Below are 24092 nucleotides of genomic sequence, written 5' to 3'. Positions count from 1 at the left end.
AAAAAGGGTTTGCTTTTGATCATAGAATTACAGTGTGGTTTTCAATGGTCACTTTGCTCAAATATGCAGTGCAGATCACAAGTGTGGTGAGGCGTCATGCTGTAAATATCAACCCCCTGTAGCCATTCGTCTCATCTTGCTAAGATTCCAAGTCCTACAACCTTAACATTCCAAATTATGCTGTTTTATTTATTTTTATTACTGTATGCCACATTTCTGGACTCATTCAACCTTTTTTTTGTAAAAACAAAAAACAACTTTTCTTTTGTTTTCAACCTGTGTCTCTCACCTATCAAAATGAATCTGAATTTTATTTCTGATTTCTAGAATATTAGCTGTCTTACCCAATGTGATCTGTAAATCTAATAAATCTTCTATCCACCAAAAATATTAATAAATGTTGAAGAGGGATAGTACCAGGACTGATCCTTGTGGCAAGCTACCTTACTCTAGTTTGATAAGAAATCACATAGGAACATCCTTTCATTATTATTTTCAGTGTTTATGTACTTCCAATCTTGCTAATCAAAATGTGGTTGTGGAGACACTCTGTCAAATGCCTTGCTGAAATCAACACCCATGATCCTCTCAGAAAATTTCCCCATTAAAAAAAATGAGTGAAAGTTAGTTTGATAAGGTTTGTTCATATAATGGCCACATTGTTTTCTGGATGTTTACAGGTCATATTTATGAACTTCTTGACTTGCTCAAAAAGTACCCAGTTATTAATATCACTTTGCCTGATCTGTAGTTCTTCTTTTTTTCCTTTCTTGAAGTAGGACCTATTGTCTCTTTCAGTCATTTGGCACTTCACTTTTTCTCCTGGATTTCTCAAAAACAAAACTTGATAAGATCATAAGGAAGTCCAGTTAGTGCCCTATGATGCAATTCAGTTTGGCCTACTACCTCAAATAAAAGAGATGTTCCCCCACATCTAGAAATAGGTATTCCAAAAGATGTATAAAGCAATTATTATTTTTTCATATCTCATACATTATTTTTTGGGTTTGGTTAAAATGTTTGCAACTCATCTATAGAATCGAAACAGCTAACATTTCCAATTCAAACATGTGCAAACAGAGCATTAATCATACAGTGTATTGAAACTGTCATTCAATCACCAAGCAGCCAAGCAGGAATAGAACAAACAAGCCAAACCTACTTCCAAGTTCTTGGATTCCATTTGGAACAATATAGTTTGTTTTTTTTCTAAATCCTGGATGATTCATCAAGAGGAGGCAAACAAATAATTCTCAGGAGCAAACAGCCCTCAGTGGCATTGCCTCTTCCCAGGTGACCTCCCTTTGCTATATTCTAGTGCCTCTGAGGATTCTATGTTTTTTTTCAGAAATAATTTTCTCCATACTCCTAAATGGATCCTTACAATTTACATCCAGGAAACTTATTAAAAATCTAGGCTTAAATCTAACAGAGCTTAAATTCAGCCCTGCAAAGTATGCTGATGTGAGCACATGAACACACACAGACAAACACACACACTTTAATTTTGCAACACTCTGGATATCCCCAGTGTATTCTTTGCTTGGAGTTGTATTTGTTTAGCAATCAGCTTAATAATCTTACCAGAACATTTTTTTACAGAAGTGCTGTTTTTCTCCCAATTTTTCTCAATGTTGTTTATTGTTTTGCCCATTTGTTTCTTAGCAGTCATGCTAAAATTAATTGAATGGAAAAGGAAAAAGAATCCCAAGTTTCTTTCAGCTCCCTTAGCTAACATTTCATAAGTCTCTTAAGTAGGCTGATACATTTCAGGTCAGTAAAATCTTCATTGGTGCTAATGAGTTCATCAGGTCTAATTTTGATTTCTAATTTTCCAGTATAGTTGCACTTTCTAAAAAATACTCATCTGAACATGTTTTTTATAAATAAATAAACATGGTGATAGAACCATGGATTGTATCCAAGGTACTACTAGCATAAAGGAACCCTTGCAAGAGAAATTTTCTGCCACTTCCTCCCTTCTTCAGTCTCTAGTCAAGACTTTCAAAAAGATCTGTAGTGATTAATTGGGGGATTGGCCACTTGTACAGACTCAGTATGGCCTATATAATTGTGATCCAGACATTTGATTTATCAGTTCCTGGTAATACTTATTTGTGTACCAGATGAAGAGCTTTTCAAGTATTAGAAACTTTTCTACAGAAAAAGATTCTGGATTTTCCATCTATCCAGGGTGAGCCAGACATGGATGTAATTACAGTAATTAATTTGAAGTCAGACAGAGTGCATATGAACAAATAGGATCTGACATATTTGGCAACAACCTGTAACTTTAAAATCCAACCTCTTAGTAAACAGAGAATAGTCTTCTTTAATGTGTGAGGGATATTTGACAAACCCAAGAGGAGATCCACAGAGAAGCTCAAGTAAATTGAAACTAGGACTTCAGTATTGTGTGCAAGGCTTTTCAATACTTCTGTGGTTATTTGTGAAATCTCTGCTGCCCATCATAATTCAGTAGAATTTTCTCTTTGCAAACTTTTCCAGTTCAGCCCATACAACAAATACTATGCCAAATCAGAAATTGCAAATTTTATCCGAATTTTATAGTTCTTGCATTGCGAGGATAATTTTAATTATTTTGTAGAATGGATTTATATGTACATGGACTCAAACACACACACACGAATACACACAAGCCTAAAAAGAAAAGGTGCACCTAGGTCTTTAATAAGCAGCCTTCAAAATCTTATATTTTGCATTGTCTGTATTTTGGAATCAGATGAGGTAGCCTTAGGAATTGGTTTGTAAGTCTTTTTTCATAATTTGATTGCCAAGATCAGCCTATATTCTAATCACAGGATATTCTCTTCTGCAGCACTTTAGACATATTTCCTACATTGGTATCTCTGGCGAATGCCACCCTTCCTCCCAACAGACGTTTTGATGGGATAGATATCTCTGAAGTCCTGTTTGGGTACTCAAGCAAAGGACACCAGGTATGGCATTAACCTTCTGAACACTGAGTAGCAACACCCACTACTTGAAGGTTGCAAATTCTGCACTTCCCTAAAATTCCTCACATTTCAAATGATTATCATTGCCACAAACAATGTAAATTTAACAAGACGCTGTCTCTTGCTCCTGCCTTATAATTTTTTATATATATTTAAACTGGTTTGCTTTATCTTGTTTTTCTTCTAAATATTTTGAATTGGTCTTAAAATGCTCCAAGCTTCTCTGTGTGATTCGTATGGAATTGAAAAGTTCATATAACAATTTTTAATTCTTGTTCGGGGAAATACCTGTTATTCCATCTCATAAAAGAGAACGGAATGCAGTTTCAAGCTTAAACTGCTAGCTGTAAAACAGTCAATTAAATCCTCAATTGTATTTCATAAGCTTAAATTTTACTATCAATCACACATGTATTTTATGAAATATAATCAAATAGTTACATAAAAGCACAGACATAAAGACAGCATAGACTTTTTTGCAAAATTGGTCAGCTTCAGAAAAGATTGCTCCTACTTGCACTCTCATTCTTGTTGAGCACAGCAGTTGATCTGTAAACAATTTAACGCTTAAGCAAAATCCATCCATTACCTCTTAGAAACGCTATGATGGCTCAGCGGTAGAGCATTTGCCTTGCATGAAGAAAATCTCTGGTTTAGCCCCAGGCCTGTACAGGGAAGAAACAACTTCTGTCTGAAACCAATTGCCAATTCTTTTATATAACATGTTTTTTATTTATTTTTATTTAGTTATTTTTGTCACACAGTATATTTAAGCATAAGCATGTAATAACTATACAATATATAAGATATATATATAAGTATGAGTATGTAATAACTATATTAATTGGATATAACGAAAGGGAAATAATAGGACAGGAACGGTAGGCACGCTTGTGCTCTTATGCACGGCCCTTACAGACCTCTTAGGAATGGGGTGAGGTCAATAGTAGATAGTCTTTGGTTAAAGCTTTGGGGATTTTGGGAAGAGTCCACAGAGTCAGGTAGTGTATTCCAAGCATTAACAACTCTGAAGTCATATTTTCTGCAATCAAGATTGGAGCGGTTAACATTAAGCTTAAATCTATTGTGTGCTCGTGTATTGTTGCAATTGAAGCTGAAGTAGTCTTCGACAGGAAGGACATTGTAATAGATGATTTTATGAGTTAAACTCAGATCATGTTGAAGTTCTATATCATAGTTCTATATTTTCTAAGCCCAGGATTTCAAGTCTGGTGGCATAAGGTATTTTGTTGTATTCAGAGGATATTGTTGTGTTGACATACGTTGACATATGTTGTGAGGACTAGTAGTTTGACTTTATGCACAATGAGCGTGCATGTATGCGGACCCTCTGTGGCTGAGATTCTCCATGTGCCATTTAAATTTTCTTTCTCCATTTACATAATTTTGCAAAGGCAGGAACAGTAGGAGGTTATTCCCAAGTAGGGAATGTATGTACAGTAGGTTTGTGCTAAACCAGTTCCATCCTTTGATTTGAGTTCTAATAGGTACAGTTATAACAGTTGGTTGTAATAACAATTACTTTTTTTTGCACAATACAAACATTTATGTAATTGTTCTGCTTTTTATTGCTTACTGGCTAAAGCTTTTTTAAGAATAGAAATGCAGAATTTTGTTTATGATTTTTTCTCATAGTAATTCCATTGTGTACTGTCCTTTCTGCCTGAGAAGAAGAGCTAATGGCTTCCCTTCTAACTTTGTCTATGGCTTAAGAAATTGATGACATTTCCATCTCTGAACTTTCTTTCCTTATTTTCTAAAGAAAATCTTTTAAGGTTTTAAAAGAAATTTCAGTGAAAAATTGTGTCTTCAACTTGTTGCTTTTCTTGGCCATTTCATACAATTGATTTAAATTTTCGCCCTGCAGCTCTGTTGTTCCACTAAGCAAAAAGTCCAGGACTAATCAGCATTCCAAAATCTTAAATCCCCAAATTCTATGCAAACCTGCTTTCTAAAAGGTGATGAATGCAAATGGAAGACGCCCATAAGTTCCTTCCAAATACTTTCACTGAAGAGCTCTGTTGAGGACTTCTAAGCAGGAGAAGAGAATGATGCCTTCTTCTACAACAGGAGGAAGTAGGCTCAGGAAATTCTACATCTAGCTAGGGGGAACAATTAGTGTGTTTTTCAAACATATCTTTTTTTTTTTCAGTGACATGTTTCTCATGCTAGACTAGTAGAATAGTTTCACTATCTTCCAGTGATTGCACTAGTTTGCTCAAAGGAATTGTTGAGGTTTTCTTCTAGAATTATTGTAATATCAGTATTGTTCACTAAGCATATGTTCTCATGTGCTCTTAAATCATCATCCCTACAATTAAAACAATTAGACCAGTTAACTTCAATCTATTGCTGGCACCTCTTTCATCACCAATCTAGTTCTCAAGTGGTTTTGTAAGCTCTTTTAAAACTGATTTTCTTTGTGAACAAATGGTATGAATTAAAGTAAAAATACAGACAGGTTTCCTGAAAGCTGAAGGGAAATCATTCTATCTTTGTATATTGTGGAGGCAGGAGCTGATGTTTTACATAAATGCATATTTTAAGAACATATTTGAAGGTTTTGCCTACAATATTATATTGTCTTGACAGTGAAAATGATAGGAATTTTTTTAAAAGAAATAAAGTTGCAGAAGTAGTTTCACAATTGCATTTCACAATTGTTGGTATTCTTACTGTAATTTAATATTTTAATCAGAGATCTAATATTTGATCATTGAGAAAAATTACTATCATTTCCTTGGGAAAATATGCACACTGCTCAATTTGATATGACGATAAAAGTGGTAGTAGTCAAATATTGATAAAACTAGCTATGTTTTTGTAATGTCAGCTGTTTCCTGACAATACTGATATCATATATGATATAAGGGAGATGTAAGATTCAGGCTGTTCCTGCAACTGTTATTTAGTGCTGGAATTTATTTTTTCATGCTTCTCCATTATTCTGTTCGTTATAAAATCAAATCTTGTACAAATGAATTAATCTCTGTGCCTATAGTCCTGCGGAGCCTAGAAATGTGTTTAGGGCCTTTGTAAACGTATGAAACTGAGAACCAAGGGTTTAAGGGTTGAGTGAAGGTACATAAATTGGCATTATTGGAGGAGAAATATATGACTGAGTTGAGATGCATCACTATTAGAAGCAAAAGAAAGCTTTCTTTGAGGACTCTGCTCTATAAAACAGATTTATGATTGTTTCCCATTGGCTGAAGAATGTGAATTTCTGAAGCAGGCATGCAGAAAAGATACAAGTGAAAGGCCCTGTTTTAGTTGCAGGGTGAGGGAAGAGAGTTTGTTTCAGAGGCCAACAATAAATCCATGTGTGACATTTCAGTTCTTTCATCAGGTTCAGAATGTAAAGACATTTTTTTTAAGAAGGCCCATTGAATAAAATGGACCTTAATCTTAGGAAATGGAGTTAAGCATTGTATATAGGTTCCCTGTGGCAGATATATTTGTTTTGCCCTGCTCTTGTTTTGTCTTGCTTAATTAGTTTTACATATTTTAAAAGCAACACACAAGCCTAGAAAATTAAATATACATGCTAGAGAGAGTCATTTCATTTTCTGAAATTTTTCTGATTCTGAGGAGTGTGCAGAGTTCAGCCCAGCTAGATTTAAAAAGTCCATGGGAGTGGAAATAAGCAGTTAACAGTTTGGATTCTTCTACCGGTAAGTATTAATGGGAGCAACATAATTAGATGCATATTACTGTTTGAATTTGTGTATGCACAGTTCTTGATACTCATTGAGTTTAGTTGATTGCTTGCAGACATTTCATTATTCAACTAGGTAACATCCGTTTGAATGTGGTCATCATTCGCTTACATTGATGAGGTTACCTAATTGGGTAATGAAACATCCGCAAGAAAACCATCAAGCTTAGAAAGCACCAAGGTCTCCACAGTTCAACCCTGAGCTACAGCTATTCTCTTCTATTGGAATGTATGCAACGTCCTATGACGTTAAGCAAAAGAGAGCACTTTCTAATCTTCCCCATTTCTTTTTCCTCTAGACGTTATTCCATCCCAACAGTGGTGCAGCTGGAAAATACGGAGAAATACAGTCCCTTCGGTTGGACAAGTATAAAACCTTTTATCTTACAGGCATGTTATTTATTAGGTATTTCTGAATATTCCCGTAGTGTATTCTTCTAGTAATATGTGTTTGAAAATAATGAAATGTGAATAAAATATTTTTTTACAAGTTAGTTATTACTAATCCCTAGTATCAAAATGTGTTAGTGTCCTAGCAATTATTTGTTTCCAGCTCTTCTCCAAACAGAGGACTTTTAAAATAATGTTCCACTTACAGAACAGGAAAGTAATTCCACACAATTTATGTTTTGAAAACAGACTGAATAAAGAGAGAAGCATCATCAAAAACTGATGGTTTTATAAAGTCCTATTATATGGCATCTGAGTTTATTCTGGTTAGGGAGTAGACTCTCTTGTTTTGCCATGGTTCATACCACTATGCTGAAGTTCAGGTAAAAAGTTTGGTTTTGTTGAGTATTTTATTTCTGGATTTCAATAGAGGAGCATTGGGCATTACAGGAGGATTCCATGGACAAAGCTGGAATGGAGAAAATACTTGAGAAGATATGTAGTGAAACCTTGGTATGAGAACTGCTCCCTAGTGGGAGTTCAAGAATTCAGCCTGTGAGAGAAGGAGTGTAGATTGGCATCCTGGGGATTGTTTTAGGCTGGTGGTTCTTGAGGTATATACTTGGTCTGGAGCAGGTTCTGACCAGTTCTGGAGAACCGATAGCAGAACTTTTGAGTAGTTCGGAGAACCGGTAGTAAAAATGCTGACTGGCCCCGCCCCCATCTATTCGCTGCCTCCTGAATCCCAGCTAATTGGGAGGAAATGGGGATTTTGCAGTATCCTTCCCCTGCCACACCCACCAAGCCATGCCACGCCCACCATGCCACGCCCACAGAACCCGTAGTAAAAAAAATTGAAACCCGCCACTGGTCTGGAGGTTCAATTCTGAGATCCAGGTTCCCCAAGGTAATGTACTTTTAAGGGAGACAAAATATACAGCTCCCTCTGGGCTTATGTTTCTTTTATTCTCAGACTTTTACTGACATTTTAGAGGATTTCAATTTATATTCCACCATGCTCACTGAATCTTACTCTTCATACAGATGGAGGGCCAGCCTGTGAAGTTCACTCTTGGCTGGTTCATACCTTCCAGCCATGAAAGGATCAACTCCCCCCACTCACCCCCACCCCCCCAGGCAGTCACATATCCCGCGTCTTTGGAGGAAAGAAAAAGCATGTGAAAAGAAAAGAAAAACAATGATACCATATTTTCATAGGGATATCTGCTCTTTTTTAAAACAGCATTTAAAAAACAAAACAGCAGGATAATTTGGTGGCCTTCCATATGTTTCTTTTCTTTTTTTTCTTTTTTTTTTTGAATAGCGATATAAATCCTATAGAAGCCTTGCAGGGGTTGAGCTTCTGAGATATAATTACCAGGTTCTTGCCTTGTTCTCTGCCAGATGGCATAGATATCATTGCATCTAACCAATGGCATTAGGCCTTCCTCCTACAGTGTTTTTCCAGTGACTCCTCCAGAAGTCTATAGTTAGAGTCCTAATGTGTTTCTTTCTCTATGTTCTACCTCCTTTTTCTCAAGGAGAAAAGAGAGCCAAACTCAAAGGTAATGAAGGAGATGCATACATTGTCAAAGAGAAGACAAATACATAAAAAGCACTTCAACAAAAAAGTAAAAAAAAATGTCATTGTAACAATAGTTGCAATTTTACTTACTTTCTAAAGTTGTTCAAATATGTACATTTCTAATACATTTATATGACTATCATTTTAACTTACTGTATTCTGTATAAATGTATTCCATATTTCATTATACTTGTCCATACAAATTTACCTCTGTAGGCAATCCACTTATAAATGGCAAGTGGTCAGGTCTTCAGTCCATTGAGTGAAAGAGGTCATTTAATTATTTTTCCAATCCTGCAGTATCAGTCTTTTGGCCGTAATAAAGACACAGAGAATGCATTTACATTGTCCGGTTGTCAGATTCCATGTATTCAAAGGAATATTATCCTCTGAAAAGTATTGCTTTTGTTGCACAATCACGTTTATATAATCTACTACCTTCTTCTAAAACTTGGTAAGTGTCAGACATTGTAGAAAATGTTTTAAAGAAACATTATCCTTAGTACATCTCCAATAAAATGCTGTTTTTGATAACTCTTTTCTATACAAATGTAATGGAGTCCAATAAGTTCTAAATATTTTTTGTTGTTGTATAAGTTGTAATTTGAGGTCATTGGCATTCTTGCTATAGCAGTTAATACACTCTCCCATTGTGTAGGCAATATAGAATTCTCTAATAATGCTTTATTGCATTGTTTTCTTAAATCTACATATCAAATTAAATTCTTGATAGCAAACTAACGGTAGTTATTCTAATATCTCAGGTTTCTCAGAAGCTGAAAATGCTGCTTGTCCAAACAATGTTGTTTAAAAAATCTTGTAACTGTAAATGTTGTCATTGGTTCATATCTGATAATTTATCTCTTAATACATCGTATATGTTTTTAAAAAGCATCATCTATCAATTGGTCCGAAGTCAGTACCTCCACTTTCATTCAATTTTTCCATATTACCATCTTTTCCCCAATTTTTAATTTTGGGTTTCCCCATAAAAGCAGTTTTGGTATGGACAAAAAGATGTCTGTGCCGTTCTTAATGCTTGGCACTTTTCAGTTGTGATGGAAATAACTCTTTTCAGCAATCTAGTATTGATTTTCATCTCTTCTTTTTCCATTCCATCACCAGGTTACACAATCTGGATGCATTTATGAGTACCAGATAAAGCAAAGTAATAAACTATGTAATAGGGCTTAAATAATGTGCTATTGGATTGTGCCAGTGATAAAAACCAGATGATCAGTCAGATTTAATGATTGTGGATGTATTCTTGTTTTTGCCTTCCACAGTTTTGAGGAATGAATACAGGCAGTCCTTAAGCTATATGGTGGTTCTATTGCACGAACTAAATCACTAAATAATAGAAGGTGTTAAAGCTATACTTTTTTTTAATTGCAGACCACATTTTTATAGGGAAAAGAAATTTGGAGGAGGGGGGAGAGATCTGTTTTTATTTGTTTCAGATAAAATACATGCATCTGATTAGCAGATCTGAAAGACAAAGCACTGTTCCCTGTCGTGCAGTATTACAAATAAATAAATAAATAAAGAATTCCCAAGATGATCTTCGCTTGTTGAGGTTGGTCTGGTTGGATCCAGAGCGTAAGAGCACAAATCTGAGAGCAGATTTCCAACAATGGATTTGCATAGAATGACTTTGAATACTGATAGGATATGGCTTTGAGGCTAAATCCTCACATCTATTTGGTAAAATGCTGTGGGAAAATATGCAATCCACCTTGTACAAACAATCATGGAAGATTTCATCATGATAATAACGCACGTCTCTAACAGGAGTGGAAAAACAGGTATTGAATGATTGAAGATTAGTGGAAGTGCAAAGTATCTCCATGGGATCCTAGGCCTACTCTTCTGCAGAAGTCTTACACTGGCTGTTAGAACAGTTGGCCAAAAAATCCACTATCGGTATCTCCACATGCTGAAAAAGGGAATGTGTGCACTAAGGAAAGCTATTCTACTGATGGCTTATCTAGATGGAGTAGGCAAAGTCTCTATGACTAGGCTCTCTTGAACTGCCACTTATGTGACTAGTAGATTGAAATACAGGACACACACATTTCACTTTTTGATCTTGAGCCAAAGTAGCCAAAGTGGCTTGGTGACATTCCAACTGTTCAGATATAAAATCGCTAAATTGTCTCATGCTATATCCTTAATGGTGAACCTATGGCACACATGCCGGAAGTGGCATGCAGAGCCATCTCTCCAGGCATGCCAGCCGTCTCCCGTTGCTCTTCTGGATTCCAGTGTGCACATGCGCACTGGCCAGCTGGTCTTTGCGTGTACAGGAGCACTGAAAACCAGAAGAGCAGCTCCCTGGTGTGCATGCGCACAAGTGTGTATGCATACCAGAAGACCAGGTGACTGGCGTGCATGCACACACCAGAAACCGGAAGCTCAGCTTCCTGGCACACGCATGCCAGGGAGCTGCTCTTCTGCTTTCTGGTGCTCCCGCACCTGCAAAGACCAGCTGGTCAGTGCGCATGTGCACACCGGAACCTGGAAGAGCAACGGGCGATGGCTGGCATCCCCGGAGGGATGGCTCTGCGTGCCACTTCCAGCACGCGTGCCATAGGTTCACCATCAGAACTGCTCTTCCATTTTCCGGTGCTCATGCATGTGCGGGCCAGGGATCTGTTCTTCCGGTTTCCAGTGCTCCCCCCCCTCGCGCACATGCGATCCCAATACTGTGCTATATCATGCATCCCAAAAAAATATCTTGGAAACTGGAATAATAATAATAATAATAATAATAATAATAATAATAATAATAATAATAATAATAATAATAATAATAATAATAATAATAAATATTTTTATTTATAGACCGCCCTTCTCCCAAAGGACTCAGGGCGGTGTACAGCCACAAGTAAAATACAGAAAGAAAACAACAGTACAAAACTAAAAACAACCCTTAAAAAATCTATTTAATTTGGCTACTTATAGATAAAAATATTCCCACTAAAATTTACTAAAAAATTTAAAAACCCATACAATTTAATAATATAAAATTTAAAATTTAAGCGAGTCCAGCAAGACGAAATAAGCTGGTTTTGAGTTTGCGGCGGAAGGTCCGAAGGTCAGATATTTGTCTGAGTCCAGGGGGAAGCTCGCTCCATAGGGTAGGAGCCCCCACAGAGAAGGCCCTCCCCCTGGGGGCCGCCAGCCGACATTGCTTGGCTGACGGCACCCTGAAGAGCCCCTCTCTGTGGGAGCGCACCAGTCGTTGGGAGATAGACGTTGGCAGTAGACGGTCCCGTAGGTATCCCGGTCCTAAGCCATGGAGCGCTTTAAAGGTAGTAACTAACACCTTGAAGCGCACCCGGAAGACCACAGGCAGCCAGTGCAGTCTGCGCAGGAAAGGTGTTACATGGGAGCTCCGAACGGTTCCCTCAATAACCCGCACAGCCGCTTTCTGGACTAGCTGGAGCTCCGGGTGCTCTTCAAGGGGAGCCCCATGTAGAGAGCATTGCAATAGTCCAGACGAGAGGTAACGAGAGCATGAGTGACTGTGCATAGGGCATAGGGAAGAAGCTGGAACTAGATCCCAGTGGCTTCTTATCTTATAGTTTCAACAATGTCTGGACTATACATCCAATAAGTACCATGGTAAAGGTCAACATGCTTTGAAAACTGTAAAGGGCTCCAACCGGATCTTGGCCTTACTCCACAACTTCAGTGGTGGGCATCCCAGCCAATACTAGAAGTTCTCATGGGAAGCACTGCTTATTAATAGGATTAGGATGAGAAATAGCATGCCATACGATACGCTTTTTTGGATCTCTCCATCAATCCAGTAAGATGGAGATGTAGTCCAAACACATGGCACAAAATCGTTGAACTGCTGGTTCTTTATTTATATCCAAGGCAGTTAGAGTGATGGTGCAGATTGCAAAACCAGTCAAGTCTACACTGGACAGGTTGTTGAAACAAGGGACGTTAGGCATTCAATCATCTTTGGTTGCCTGGAAGGAAAACAGCTTTTCTGACTCCATCGAGATATGTTCCTAAATGATGTTAAGTTTTGCAGGATTGTTTGGGTAGCAAACTAGACAGTTTAACATATTAAAAAAACCTCTTTTTCCATTCCTGTATAGTTCCACAAGTAATCATTTTTTAAAGTAAGAAAGCTTACAATAGTGTAACCTCCCCAAAAAGTTACTTACAACTCATCCTTGAAGTTACTACTGCCATTTCACCACCCCCACAATTACATTTCAAGCACTTAATAACTGGCTCAAATTAAAACTGGTTGCAGGGTCCTGTGACCATGATTTGCAACTTTTTTTTTCTGGTTTCCAGCAAAAAATGCCCATTTAGGAGAAGGCATTCACTTAACCACATGGTTCATTTAACGATCATGTGGTTCAATTAATGACCATGATGACACGCTTTATAACCACCATTAAAACAGTCATGAAATCAAATCAGGTCATATGGGTGACCTGCTTAATGCTGTGATGACTTAAGACCAAAATTCTGGATTCAGTTGTGGTAAGTGTGTTGAATGAGGACTAGAAATGCAGAAAACTAGAATGCAGAAATGTAATGTGTATCTACCGTTTCCCCCAAAATAAGACATCCCCTGATAATAAGCCCAATCAGGCTTTTGAGCGCATGGCAATCAGACCAAGCGCTTATTTCAGGGTTCAAAAAAATATAAGACAGGGCCTTATTTTCGGGGAAACACTGTATGCATGAATTATATATTTGTATTTTAGTGAGCTCTCTTCTGAAATCTCAAATAATACATTACCATTTCCTCTGCAGTTAATTAAGCAAATGTTGTTGCCTGTTACGACCCATAATAATTGGTATCTGTAGTCATTAATAATTTATCCATGTTCTTTATGCAGTAGAACAGCATTTCCACAACTTTTCAAGATCAAATCCCCTTTTGTAATGCTTATACTTCTCCACCTATGATTTAAACTAACCCCCTCCTTTTAATAACTCATTCAATTTGTAATTAAAAATAAGCACAAAAACTTAAATCATTTTTTTAAAAAATATGTGTGCATATAAACATTAATGAAAATAAATGTGAATTGACATGAAAGGAGCAGAAGTTCACCAAATTTAATCTGAAAGATAATGCTGCTTTTTCTTTATGAATTGAAAAGGTTTGAAAAACCACAATATATGGTGCAGATCAGTTTTGAAATCCAGTTATTCCTTTGTTTTGTTTGCACTGTAAGTTTAAAACCTTCTTTTTCACAAATGTACATAAAAAGCAGAAAGATACAATTCCCCTTTCCCAATTCCTCAAGTTAAATTATCCAAATTTCCTCCAGGCTTGAATTTCTGAAATGTTTTTGCATGTGAATCATGTTTTATAGTGAGTTGCTTGTTCTTGCAAAACAACTGGCAAAGAATGGATTATAATTTACGACTAGGGTTGCTCGAAAAGTTGTCTGGGAAATAGGAGATGAATTCTGCTATTCTTGTGCAAGGCAGTCCTGGGGAAAGGGCTGCCTATAAAGATGCAAACTTTGCCCTTTGCATCTTTATAATATTAACATTCATTAGCCTTCATTTTCAATGATGAAAACAGGGAAAGTTGGTCATCTCAGTTTGCATTCAGTATTTCCAAAACTGGGTTATTCCCCTCCCCCCCCCCAAAAAAACCCTGTTTTTTGTGACTTTGCATTTGGTTTCACATTTGTAGAGTTTTCCATGTAGCTTTGAATGGAAGTCGTTTAGATTCAAGAATGTCAGTCCTACGTGCCAGTGAAAGGATTAGTCTGTGGACACATCGGACAACCCTGTTTGCTTGAGGAAAAAATTCTGTTTCACCATTCAGTTCAAATAACCTGAAAGCCAGGAATTATATGAAACAATTTTTTTTAATGATTTACTTCCAAATACAAGTAAAAACTGCAAAAGATAACTAATTTAAAGCATTGGTCTTCACAAAACTTACAATTTTGATTGAATACTTGAATACTTCCATGTTTTACTGCTAGTCTACAAGACAAAAATCCCAACATAATGATGCATGGATGACATCCTGTTGCAATTTGGCTGCACCTATTGTATTTATATTATATAGTATTTATATATTTCGCTGTTGAGTCTAGAATTGAAGAATTCTATCACAATAGTTACATTCCTTTTCCTTCTGCTAACATCATTGGATTAAGTCCCTTTGGCTGGACTATACAGGTAATCCTCAATTTACAACAGTTTGTTTAGTGACCGTTCAGAGTTATAACAGCACTAGAAAAAGTGACTCAGATAATTTTTCACACATTTTGCAGCATCTCTGTGGTCATGTGATCAAAATTCAGACGTTTGGCAACTGGCTCATATTTATGATGGTTGCAGTGTCCTGGGGTCACGTGGTCCCCTTTTGTGACCTTCTGACAAAGTCAGTGGGGAAACCAGAGTCAATGACCATGTTACTATTATAACAAACAATGATTCACTTAACAACTGTGGCAAGAAAGGTTGTAAAAGGGGACAAAGTTCACTTGACAGCTGTCTCGCTCAGCAGTGGAAATTCTTGAGCTGAATTGTGGTCATACGTCAAGGATTATCTTATGCTCAGCTCACAGTAGTACACCCAGATAATTCTTTTTCATAATGTAGAATAGCTGCCCCCAAAATATAGCAGTTAAAAGAACTTGGGCGATTTATCTCTTTCTAGGTGGTGCCAAAGCATGTGATGGAAGCGTTGGTCAGGAATTACACCATCGGCCACCTCTCATTTTTAACTTGCAGCATGATATTCAAGAGCAAGAGCCGATGAACATTCACAGTGCCGAGTATCGTTCTGTCTTGCCATTGGTAAATCAGGCCCTTACGGATCTTCTTCAGGATATTGCATCAGATAATTCCTCTATAGCAGATTATTCTCATGATGCAGATGTGATCCCCTGCTGCAACCCCCAACACTTGGCCTGCAGATGTGAATCGACTTATCCTAAATTATCTTTGGAAAAACGTTAAACAACTTCCGAGTTTGCAGCCATCTGTATCCTCCCAGGAGAACTAGAAGTCATATGGACAAAACTGCTACAAAAATTACTACGTTCTAGGTTTGGATTTTATATAATAATTTATCTCATCATCTTTCTACAGAATTTAGCTTGACTCATAACTGAAATATGGGACTAAAATGTTTGGACGGTTATTTGGTACAGCTCAAGTCCAGCTCAACTAGAATCCAATATCACAATGTTATGTCTCCTTGTAGTCTTTGTGTATTACAGAAAAGCAGGAGTGGGGATGTCAGAGCATAAGACAATAGTACAAATTATAACGGAAAAGCAGGAAAGAAATATATTGTTAAGATTGGTATATTTTAACAGAAGCCATGTGCATTTCATAAAGCCAGATTATCATCCAAGTACCTCAGAGAAAGTTTGGCATTCCAGGCAGCAAATGTCATCCAAAGTTAGACAATGTTAAATTCGAACAATTACGGGAGTTGTGATTCTTTTGCAATAATACAATGTGGTTAATTGTATCGACCATTTGCCAATATTACATAATATTCTTTTTACATAATATTCTTTTTACATTTAGGCTCATAATATATTTTGATTTTTAAAAAACAGCTTTCATTGTTGAGCTCTCAACTTGATTTGTGTCTGATTTTCTCTGAAAAGAATGATTGAGGCTGGGGAAATAGGCTGCCACTGTGTAGTATAAGTAAAAAAGGTTGCCATGAATTTACAAGTGCAGAGTTTATCCATACAACTTAATATGGACTGGTATCAAGGCTTTTCTTACCCCTTTGCTGCACTTTGCTTCCCTGAAAGGGAAGTGTATGATGGGGGTTATGTATGCATTTATTTCCCAGGTTACAAAAGAAGGAGGAACATGAGTGGAGACACAGCTCCTGTTAACCTCATGATGATTTTATTGACAAATATTTCAGCATTCCTCCAACTCTGAAAGTTGGGGATTTCCTTTCATTCAAGTAGAATAATTACAAAAATATTCTGCATGGGTAAATTTATCATGCGTATACTGTACAAAGACATAAATCAGTAGGTTCTTTTATAGGTACATTTATACATGACATAAATAAGAAAAGAGCTAGCTGGAGTATAAAATTCAGCTTCAATCAGATGCATTTATACCGTGGTTCTTGAGAACAATGCGCATATACAGTACATTGATACCAACCATAAGAGCATTTTAAGAAAAGACACTAAAGAGGGGCAGAATACGTCAACTAGGAAAAGAGAAACATACTGTGTGAAAAGCACTGGAGCGTCTCTGCTTTGCCCCACATTTGTGGGTTCTTCTACATTCCCCCTTGTTTTTCCAAACTACCTCCCATCCGCCGCTCTGTGTTGTGTTGTTTGCCTCTCCTCATGATCGCTTCACTTTGCTCGTCCGGTTTCCACGGCATAAGATTATCTACCAAAATCAAAACAGAACGGCCTTACTTTCCCATGTCATGTGCCGTTGAGCATGGGGTGCTGCAAAAAAGGCTTGAGCTGCATGCAGAGGGAAGCGGCAGGGAGATGGAAGTCATTTCATTTTTGGCAAAGCTGATGGGTTTCTGGGCCTCCCTTAGGGCTTTGTCCTCAAATGACAGGGGAAAAAAATCTGTCTCAGAAATAAATGTGTGTTGGGATCTAGATTCAAAATATATTCCTAGGTTAAATAATGATTCCTGCATCTGCTTCACTGCAAACTTAGGATACGCTGGATCAACTTGAAGATTCGGTTATTTAAACATGTAGAAAGAAGTAAGGCAACAGCTCAGCATACTGGCTAAAAGGAACATTTGTCGTGTGAGGTTTGTCACTCCAAAGGCCATCATGAGAAGTTGTCACTTAAGAGTACAAAACAAATGGGAGTTCTTGTTAAGACACAGCCAGCCTTCCCAGCTCTTTGAAAAGTGCCTGATGCTTCTGTTTTTCAAAATCTTAAGTCATACTGTTGGTGCTTTACTTCACCAGCTTTTGATCCTGTTAGCAGTAACCCATAGTTTACGTTCTGACATTACAAAGTCACCACTCAACCAGCAAGAGGATATGGTACTGTTGCTGCTACCCATCTTATGCAATATAGTGGAACGCTGAACATGCCCTGTTAACTATTTCACAAGCAAAAATGAGATGGCTGTCTTAAAGCATTCATGTTTAAAGGTAGATCAAGGCTTCTTAACAGTTTCCATCATTGTTCCCATTTTCCATAGAAGCGACAACTTTTATCATATCCAGAACAATTCCGAGTAGAGAACGATACATACCAACATCTCTGTAATGACATGTTTATTGTATTGGTTCACAATAAAAGACAAATAAGGCACATAAGGAAATGTGGCATATTAGTGGGTTATGGATTTCTGGTAATAGTATGCACTGTTTTTATTATTATTTATAATAATCTGGCTGTGTGCCAAATCTTAATAATTATTATGTATTCTATCTTGGGTATGGTATGGTAAAATTAATTCAGCTCCCTTTGGTCTCATGTCTTGGCAGGATTTTTTCCAGGATTTTTTTAAAAAGTTAGTTTTCAGTTTAGTCAACTATCCTGTTATTTCTTGGTGGTCTCTCCTCTTAATAGAAGTACACATCTGACCCTGCTTTAGCTTTTTGAGATCAACTCAGATTGGCTAGATCTTGTCATCTAGCTCTGCCGTAGGCTAGGATTTTTGGGCAGATGAACTTACAGTAGATAGCCAAAAATGTCACTTGTGATAGTAGATAGTAGTACATTTCCATACTTGAGTTGGACAGGTAATCCATCTCTTACTTATTTTTCTGTTTATAGCCCGCTTTTTGTTTTTATAAATAAACTCAAAATACCAAATATGGACAATATTCCTTCCTCCTCCTATTTCCCCCCCACATCAGCAACCACTCTGTGAGCTGGGTTTGGTTAAGAGAGTTAACAAGCCCAAAGTCCCCCCAGCTGGCTTTCATGCCTAAGGCGGGACTGATATATGTTTCTTAAGAATAAAACGAAACCCTAGATATATATACTTCCTTCTCTGCTGGTAGGGCTCCTATAAAATACTGTAACTGGAATGTATATGGGCCAGAAAACAAATTGTACTGAAATTGGGTAGACTGCAATCCTTCATCCTAGAATGTATAAGGGCCCATCTTAAGAAATATTGAATTTGAAAGGTTTCCATCTCTGATTTCAGGAGGGAAGCTATTAATGGGAGAGAAACCAATGTAAATAATTTCTTCATCGCTTCTGCTCTGGAGATAGAAACCTAGCAGGACTTAGAAACCTTGTAAGTTTTGATGCTGAAGTGTTACAAAATGAAAGGTAGGATTAACTTGGATAAGAAGCACAGAGATGTCTTAAGAGGCTGTTTATTGAAGTCCCATGTTTCTATTTATTAAATTTAGAAGTTATCTACCTCGCATCAGCTCTGGGAGGTTTACAAAATGTTTTTTTTTTAAAGTTCAAACAGACAAAAAACAACGTAAAACAAAAAAGAGCAAAGATGGCAAACTCAGATAGGGACAAAGAAAAGAAAGAAAGAAAAGGGGACTTCAATCACATTTGCCTCCTTTGCTGCTTTCTTTTCATTTCTTCATTTTCATAGCTTACTTATTCTATGAATAAGATACTTGATTACCACGATTTTATACTGTATTAAGGGTGGTTCATAAGTAGCACAGTAAAAACCAAAGGATAAGAGCATGTCTACCAATCAAATTACTATAATTTGAGAGGCATGACAAATGCTAAAGAACTGTAATCCACCCTCTTCTTTTGTGGCAGCCAAAGGTAAAATAAAACACATGCTTAAAAACAAATGGAATAGGCTCCTTAATGACCTGAACAATATTACTGAGCACAATTAAAGCAATTGCTAATTAAAGCTACTGTATCTGGGCTGCAGAAATCTAGATTACAACTAGATGAGTTTTGTTTAAAGGTACAAATTTCATAATTTTATAATATTAAAAAACTGCAACACTAGCACCAAGCACAACAAAGAAAGTAATTATACAGTGAAGAACAAAAATCTAAATACTATACATTAATTAAAATTGGATAAATGTGAGTGAATGGCCACTGCATGGCAGCAAAGAGCTATTATGGATTTCGGGATCAGCTTGCTGTCATGTAATAGCCATCCTACAATTTTACAGCCCAGATAGGATAGCTCTGAAAGCTCAGTAAATTTCTATGCCCATGTATTAGTGTAAGAAATAAAAACTGGAAAAATACAAATCCATTTTAAATATAATACTTTTTTCCTGAATACTGGTCACGGCCATGATTACCTTTAGAAAAATTAAAAAAGGTGAAAACAAACAGAATCCCAAACTGGCTTAGCTACTAAGAAGTAGAAGGGACATATTTAGCTCTGGCTTCCCTGTAGAATCAGCAATAAATACCCAAATTGAATGCCTTTGGTCTCCAGTTTTAAGTATAATTTCCCGCTTAAGTAGCTTTAATAGAAAATACAGGTATGTCCATGCATAGGCCTAGTGAGCAAAGAAACATGACCTTTGCCATTACAGATAGTCCTCGACTTACAGCCATTTGTTTAGTGACCGAAGTTACAACAGCACTGAAAAAATTGAATGGCCTTTTTTCACACTTACGACCATTGCAACATCCTCATAGTCAGATGCTTGGCAACCAGCTTGTATTTTATGACGGTGTCCCAGGGTCATCTGATCACCTTTTGTGACTTTCTGACAAGCAAAATGAATGCGGAAGCCAGATTCACTTAACAACATGCTACTAACTGCAGCGATTCATTTAAAAACGATGACAAGAAAGCTCATAAAATGGGGCAAAAAATTCACTTAACAACTGTCTCGCTTAGTGATGGAAATTTTGGGCTCAACCTTGGTCATACGTCGAAGACTACCTGTACCCTTTGCACATCTGAAGAGGAAATCTTTGGGTCCAACTGATGCCCTAGAGAGAAGCACTCTTTTCAGAAATTATAGAGTGGCATACCACATCCTGATTTTCCCTCCCAGGTTTAAGGGCCTTAACAAACTGTTGAGATGGTCAAGGCAGGGGCAGAAAGGAGAATAAATAACAGCAGAAGCAAGACAGATTCCTAAGCAAGCTGAGTATGGAGCTACCCAGGACTTCCTGGCTACTTCTAATTAAAATCACTTGAAAAAGAAGGGATCACTTGGGAGAACTTTGGGCAACACTAGTTCTAGAAGGGCTGCTCCCCCACGATCCTATTCTATACTTGGGATTTTTCAGCCACCTCCATCTCATATAAAGAACAAGCTAAAGCAGTCCCTACTCTCAGGAAACTTACGTATCTTAGAAAAGGGGTTGTTAAATCTTAGGAATAAGAAAGCCTTGACTGAAAGGCCTGGCAAGATTAAAAAAGACATCCACAAGAAAGAAATACTCCAGCAAATATAAATAGCCTATTTGAAAAATGTCTCCATGAAAAAAGTTTTAGTCCTCCCTTTTAAAGGTCAAGTGAGTACAACTCTTATTCTTCCTTTTCCCCCAATTAGATTTTGGACAATGCACCTGCATCAACAGAGACGGAGAAGCTCGGTGAATTCAGGCCTCTGCTGGGATGGCTGCTCCGTCTCTTTTTGCCTTGTGTTCCTGACATTTTATTTACTGATCTGTATTTCGGATTTCTTAACCTCTCATCTCCCTCAGAAATAGATAGCCTCTGTCTCTAGTAGCCCAGGCAGGGCAGTAAATCCCCCTGACCACTGCAACTCCACACAAAATGACGCTGGTGGTCCCTTTTCCCTGATCTCGCTACAAACATCTATGGAGAAAGGGCAGGGCAAGGAGGCATGCAAAGCTTCAGAAAACCTTCAGACACTAAACAAAGTAACACGGGATGGAGAAAATAAAGGTAGAGGAGTTAAATGGGAAATACAACCCTTCCTTTCACATTTTTGAGACAGCAGACCTTTGTAAGTTTCTCTTCTGGTCTTGTTTCGAGCCACTTGTAAAGCAGCAAGTGTGTGAAGAGTTGCTCTGCCCATCCAAACCGTGCGCTCAGATCTGAACTACACTTTATCTTGGGAGGATAATTTTGTAAGGAAGCCAAACGTGGCCTAGAAGTACATGACACTGCTACATGGTTGAACTTCAAAAGGCATGGAACCCAGCCCTCCCTTTTACCTGGCAGCCCACAGTCTGGTGTAATTTGGATTCACTATTACAAATATACTTGGAAAATAGGTTTGTAGAAGGCCTTGCTCCAAAAGCCCATGGTGCGAGTCACACATCCCCAAGTTATTTTAGAAGTGGAACAGAGATGGCTACCAAGCAGGAGAGGAAGGGACAGATTGCTCGGAAGAAAAGATTTAAGCTTTTCTTCTCAGCACAAATTTCACAATGCTGTTTTAAGTACTCCTAATGCTCACAGGTGGAAATTCATTTTCATCATCCAGACATACTGGCCCAGTAGCAAATTCATGCTCAGGTATTATCTCTCCTCGAAGGGCTCCCCCATCTTCCGAGTAACCTGCAATGTAAGAAGACAACTTAGCTTAAAAGCCTTCAAACTGAATCTTATAGAATGATTTTTACACAGGCACCACTCATTCCACGTAAATTACTGGATGGCTAGAGAGCATCAAGTGGTGGTCTGTACCTGTCATTCAACTGTCACAGCTGAAACATCACAATTAGGACTTCACTGTAAAAATCCTGTCCATTCACACATTCATGTGCAAATAATACACAGACATTCCCAGAGGTATCAAGGGATTTGCTAAGTCTGTGAATCAACCTTCCAACGTTTTGTGAACAGAAATTTCAGAAAATTCCAATAATACAAGCATTTTCTACAGTATAGGAAAGTGCCAAAGGTGTTAAGTAAGGCATTATACATATTTTCATAAAAAATATTTTTAAAATGACACAAGGGAAACTCCCAAATACGTAGCTGTGAACAATTCTGACGTCATTAAAACGAGCAACCCGCAGTTTGCTGTACATCTGGTACTGACCTGGCATCATAGAAGGGGAAGGCACTGAAGTCTGTCTAGCTACAGTAGCAGCATAGGTTTGAGTTGCTGGAGACAGAAGATCGTTTTCTTTGTTCTCTTCTGGCTTTACCCAGTCAAGCAAGCTAAAAGAATGTGGGCCAGGGAGAGGAAGGGGTTTGAAATAAAGGCTAGTCATTACCCAGTAACTTCAACAACTGATTGTACTGTTATTTGTTTCATAAGCTCGACTTAACAGAGATGGAGTTTTTGTGCCATCTCCGGCCCATCGGGTGCCTTGTTTGGCAAGTCAAATGGACAGAAATACTATAATGCTTTTATGCAGAACACAGTTGCAGCTTGAGTGCGTCAAAGATGTTTGGGAGACAAGAAGGGAAAAGGTTCATGTCTATGGAGATCCTCAGTCATCCAGGTCATGGTTATCCCAAAGGTGCCTTTCTAAAAGGCAACTGAACTTTCTTGGTTTTTTTTCTTTGAAGACATTTCGCTTCTCATCCAAGACGCTGCTTCAGTTATGACTGAAGGATTTGGAATGGAAGGATTTGGAATGGAAGGAATGCAAAGAATATAAATCCTTCCTTTCCCCACCTTTTGAAAAACACCTTTGGGAAAGGTATTTATACTGACGTAAAGTTATGGCCAAGACATCTGAAGAGGATCAAGACTACAACAGACATAATGGCAAGATGTATTTGTTTAAATAGAAAACAGCATCTCTTCTATGTACTTTTAACCTAAATCTTAACCTATCCTTGGGTCCTTCAACTAAATCCTAAAAGCATCACACAACACAATATCCCCAGAGAACAATTTTAAACTACAAGCAACAAGTCAGCCAAGGACAAAATAAAGTTTTGCAGGTTCATCTTGTACACAATATGAACGCACTCATCGCCAGGCAGAGCTGGAGCGCTGATTAGCATCTAAATCAGGTGGCTCTGCCAGAATAGATCACAGCTGCAATCTATGCCACAGAAGTGTAAGAGTTAAGCGTAAGAGTTAATTTAACAGTTAAGTTAATTTCTAGAATACTTCAGTTCCAGGCCAGCACTTTGCATTGTTGATGACATGTAAGGGACATATTTTCAACTTCAACTGTTACTAAAATTAAAAAAAAAGTATAGTACAAATTAGGCCTACATGTTTCTACATCTTCACCCTATTTATCTCCCTGCAAGTGGTCTTATGGTTCCTTTGCTGCATTCATTTTCCCTTCGGCATGGGCTTCCCTTGGGCTGCACTTTGGAGCTGTCTTGTTCTATCACAGAGGTGTCAAACTCGATTTCACTAAGGGCCGGATCAGAGTTGTGTTCGACCTCAGGCGGCCAGGTGGGCGTGGCCAGCTCAACATCACTTGTGTCGGGGGGGGCACCTGTGGTGGCCCAGGAGGGGATAAGGGGATCCTCCTGCAGGCCTCTGACAGTGAAAACAGCACAGGAGGGCCACATGGGAGGGCTCCGTTTTCACTGGCAGAGGCATCACGGGCC

At 37.8% G+C, this 24092-nt stretch overlaps 2 protein-coding genes across 18 annotated transcripts in view; one reads left to right on the top strand and one right to left on the bottom strand.

Annotated features, from left to right (window-relative positions):
• Positions 1–24092, top strand: part of ARSG (arylsulfatase G) — a 157195-nt gene that overhangs the window by 99375 nt on the left and 33728 nt on the right. For 5 of the 17 annotated variants that reach the window (XM_058170393.1, XM_058170394.1, XM_058170396.1 and 2 more), the window contains exons 10-12: positions 2840–2960; positions 7017–7107; positions 15360–16222. In XM_058170393.1, coding sequence (XP_058026376.1) covers positions 2840–2960; positions 7017–7107; positions 15360–15661 — 514 coding nt within the window. In that variant the 3' untranslated portion in view covers positions 15662–16222. Of the gene's footprint in view, positions 1–2839; positions 2961–7016; positions 7124–8151; positions 9227–15359; positions 16223–24092 lie in introns of those variants that run through there. The other 12 variants (XM_058170399.1, XM_058170402.1, XM_058170404.1 and 9 more) reach the window with 11 other exon arrangements.
• Positions 16355–24092, bottom strand: part of WIPI1 (WD repeat domain, phosphoinositide interacting 1) — a 45574-nt gene continuing 37836 nt past the window's right edge. Inside the window, exons 11-13 of the mRNA XM_058170418.1 lie at positions 22609–22730; positions 22021–22121; positions 16355–17083 (exon numbers count right to left, since the gene is read on the bottom strand). Of these exons, the coding sequence (XP_058026401.1) occupies positions 17036–17083; positions 22021–22121; positions 22609–22730 (271 nt within the window). The 3' untranslated portion in view covers positions 16355–17035. The remainder of the gene's footprint in view (positions 17084–22020; positions 22122–22608; positions 22731–24092) is intronic.

This window comes from Ahaetulla prasina, chromosome 2, assembly GCF_028640845.1.
Source record: "Ahaetulla prasina isolate Xishuangbanna chromosome 2, ASM2864084v1, whole genome shotgun sequence".
NCBI classification, from domain to species: domain Eukaryota; kingdom Metazoa; phylum Chordata; class Lepidosauria; order Squamata; family Colubridae; genus Ahaetulla; species Ahaetulla prasina.
Note: the sequence above shows the minus strand (reverse complement) of the source record. Positions and strands in the feature narration are given on the sequence as shown.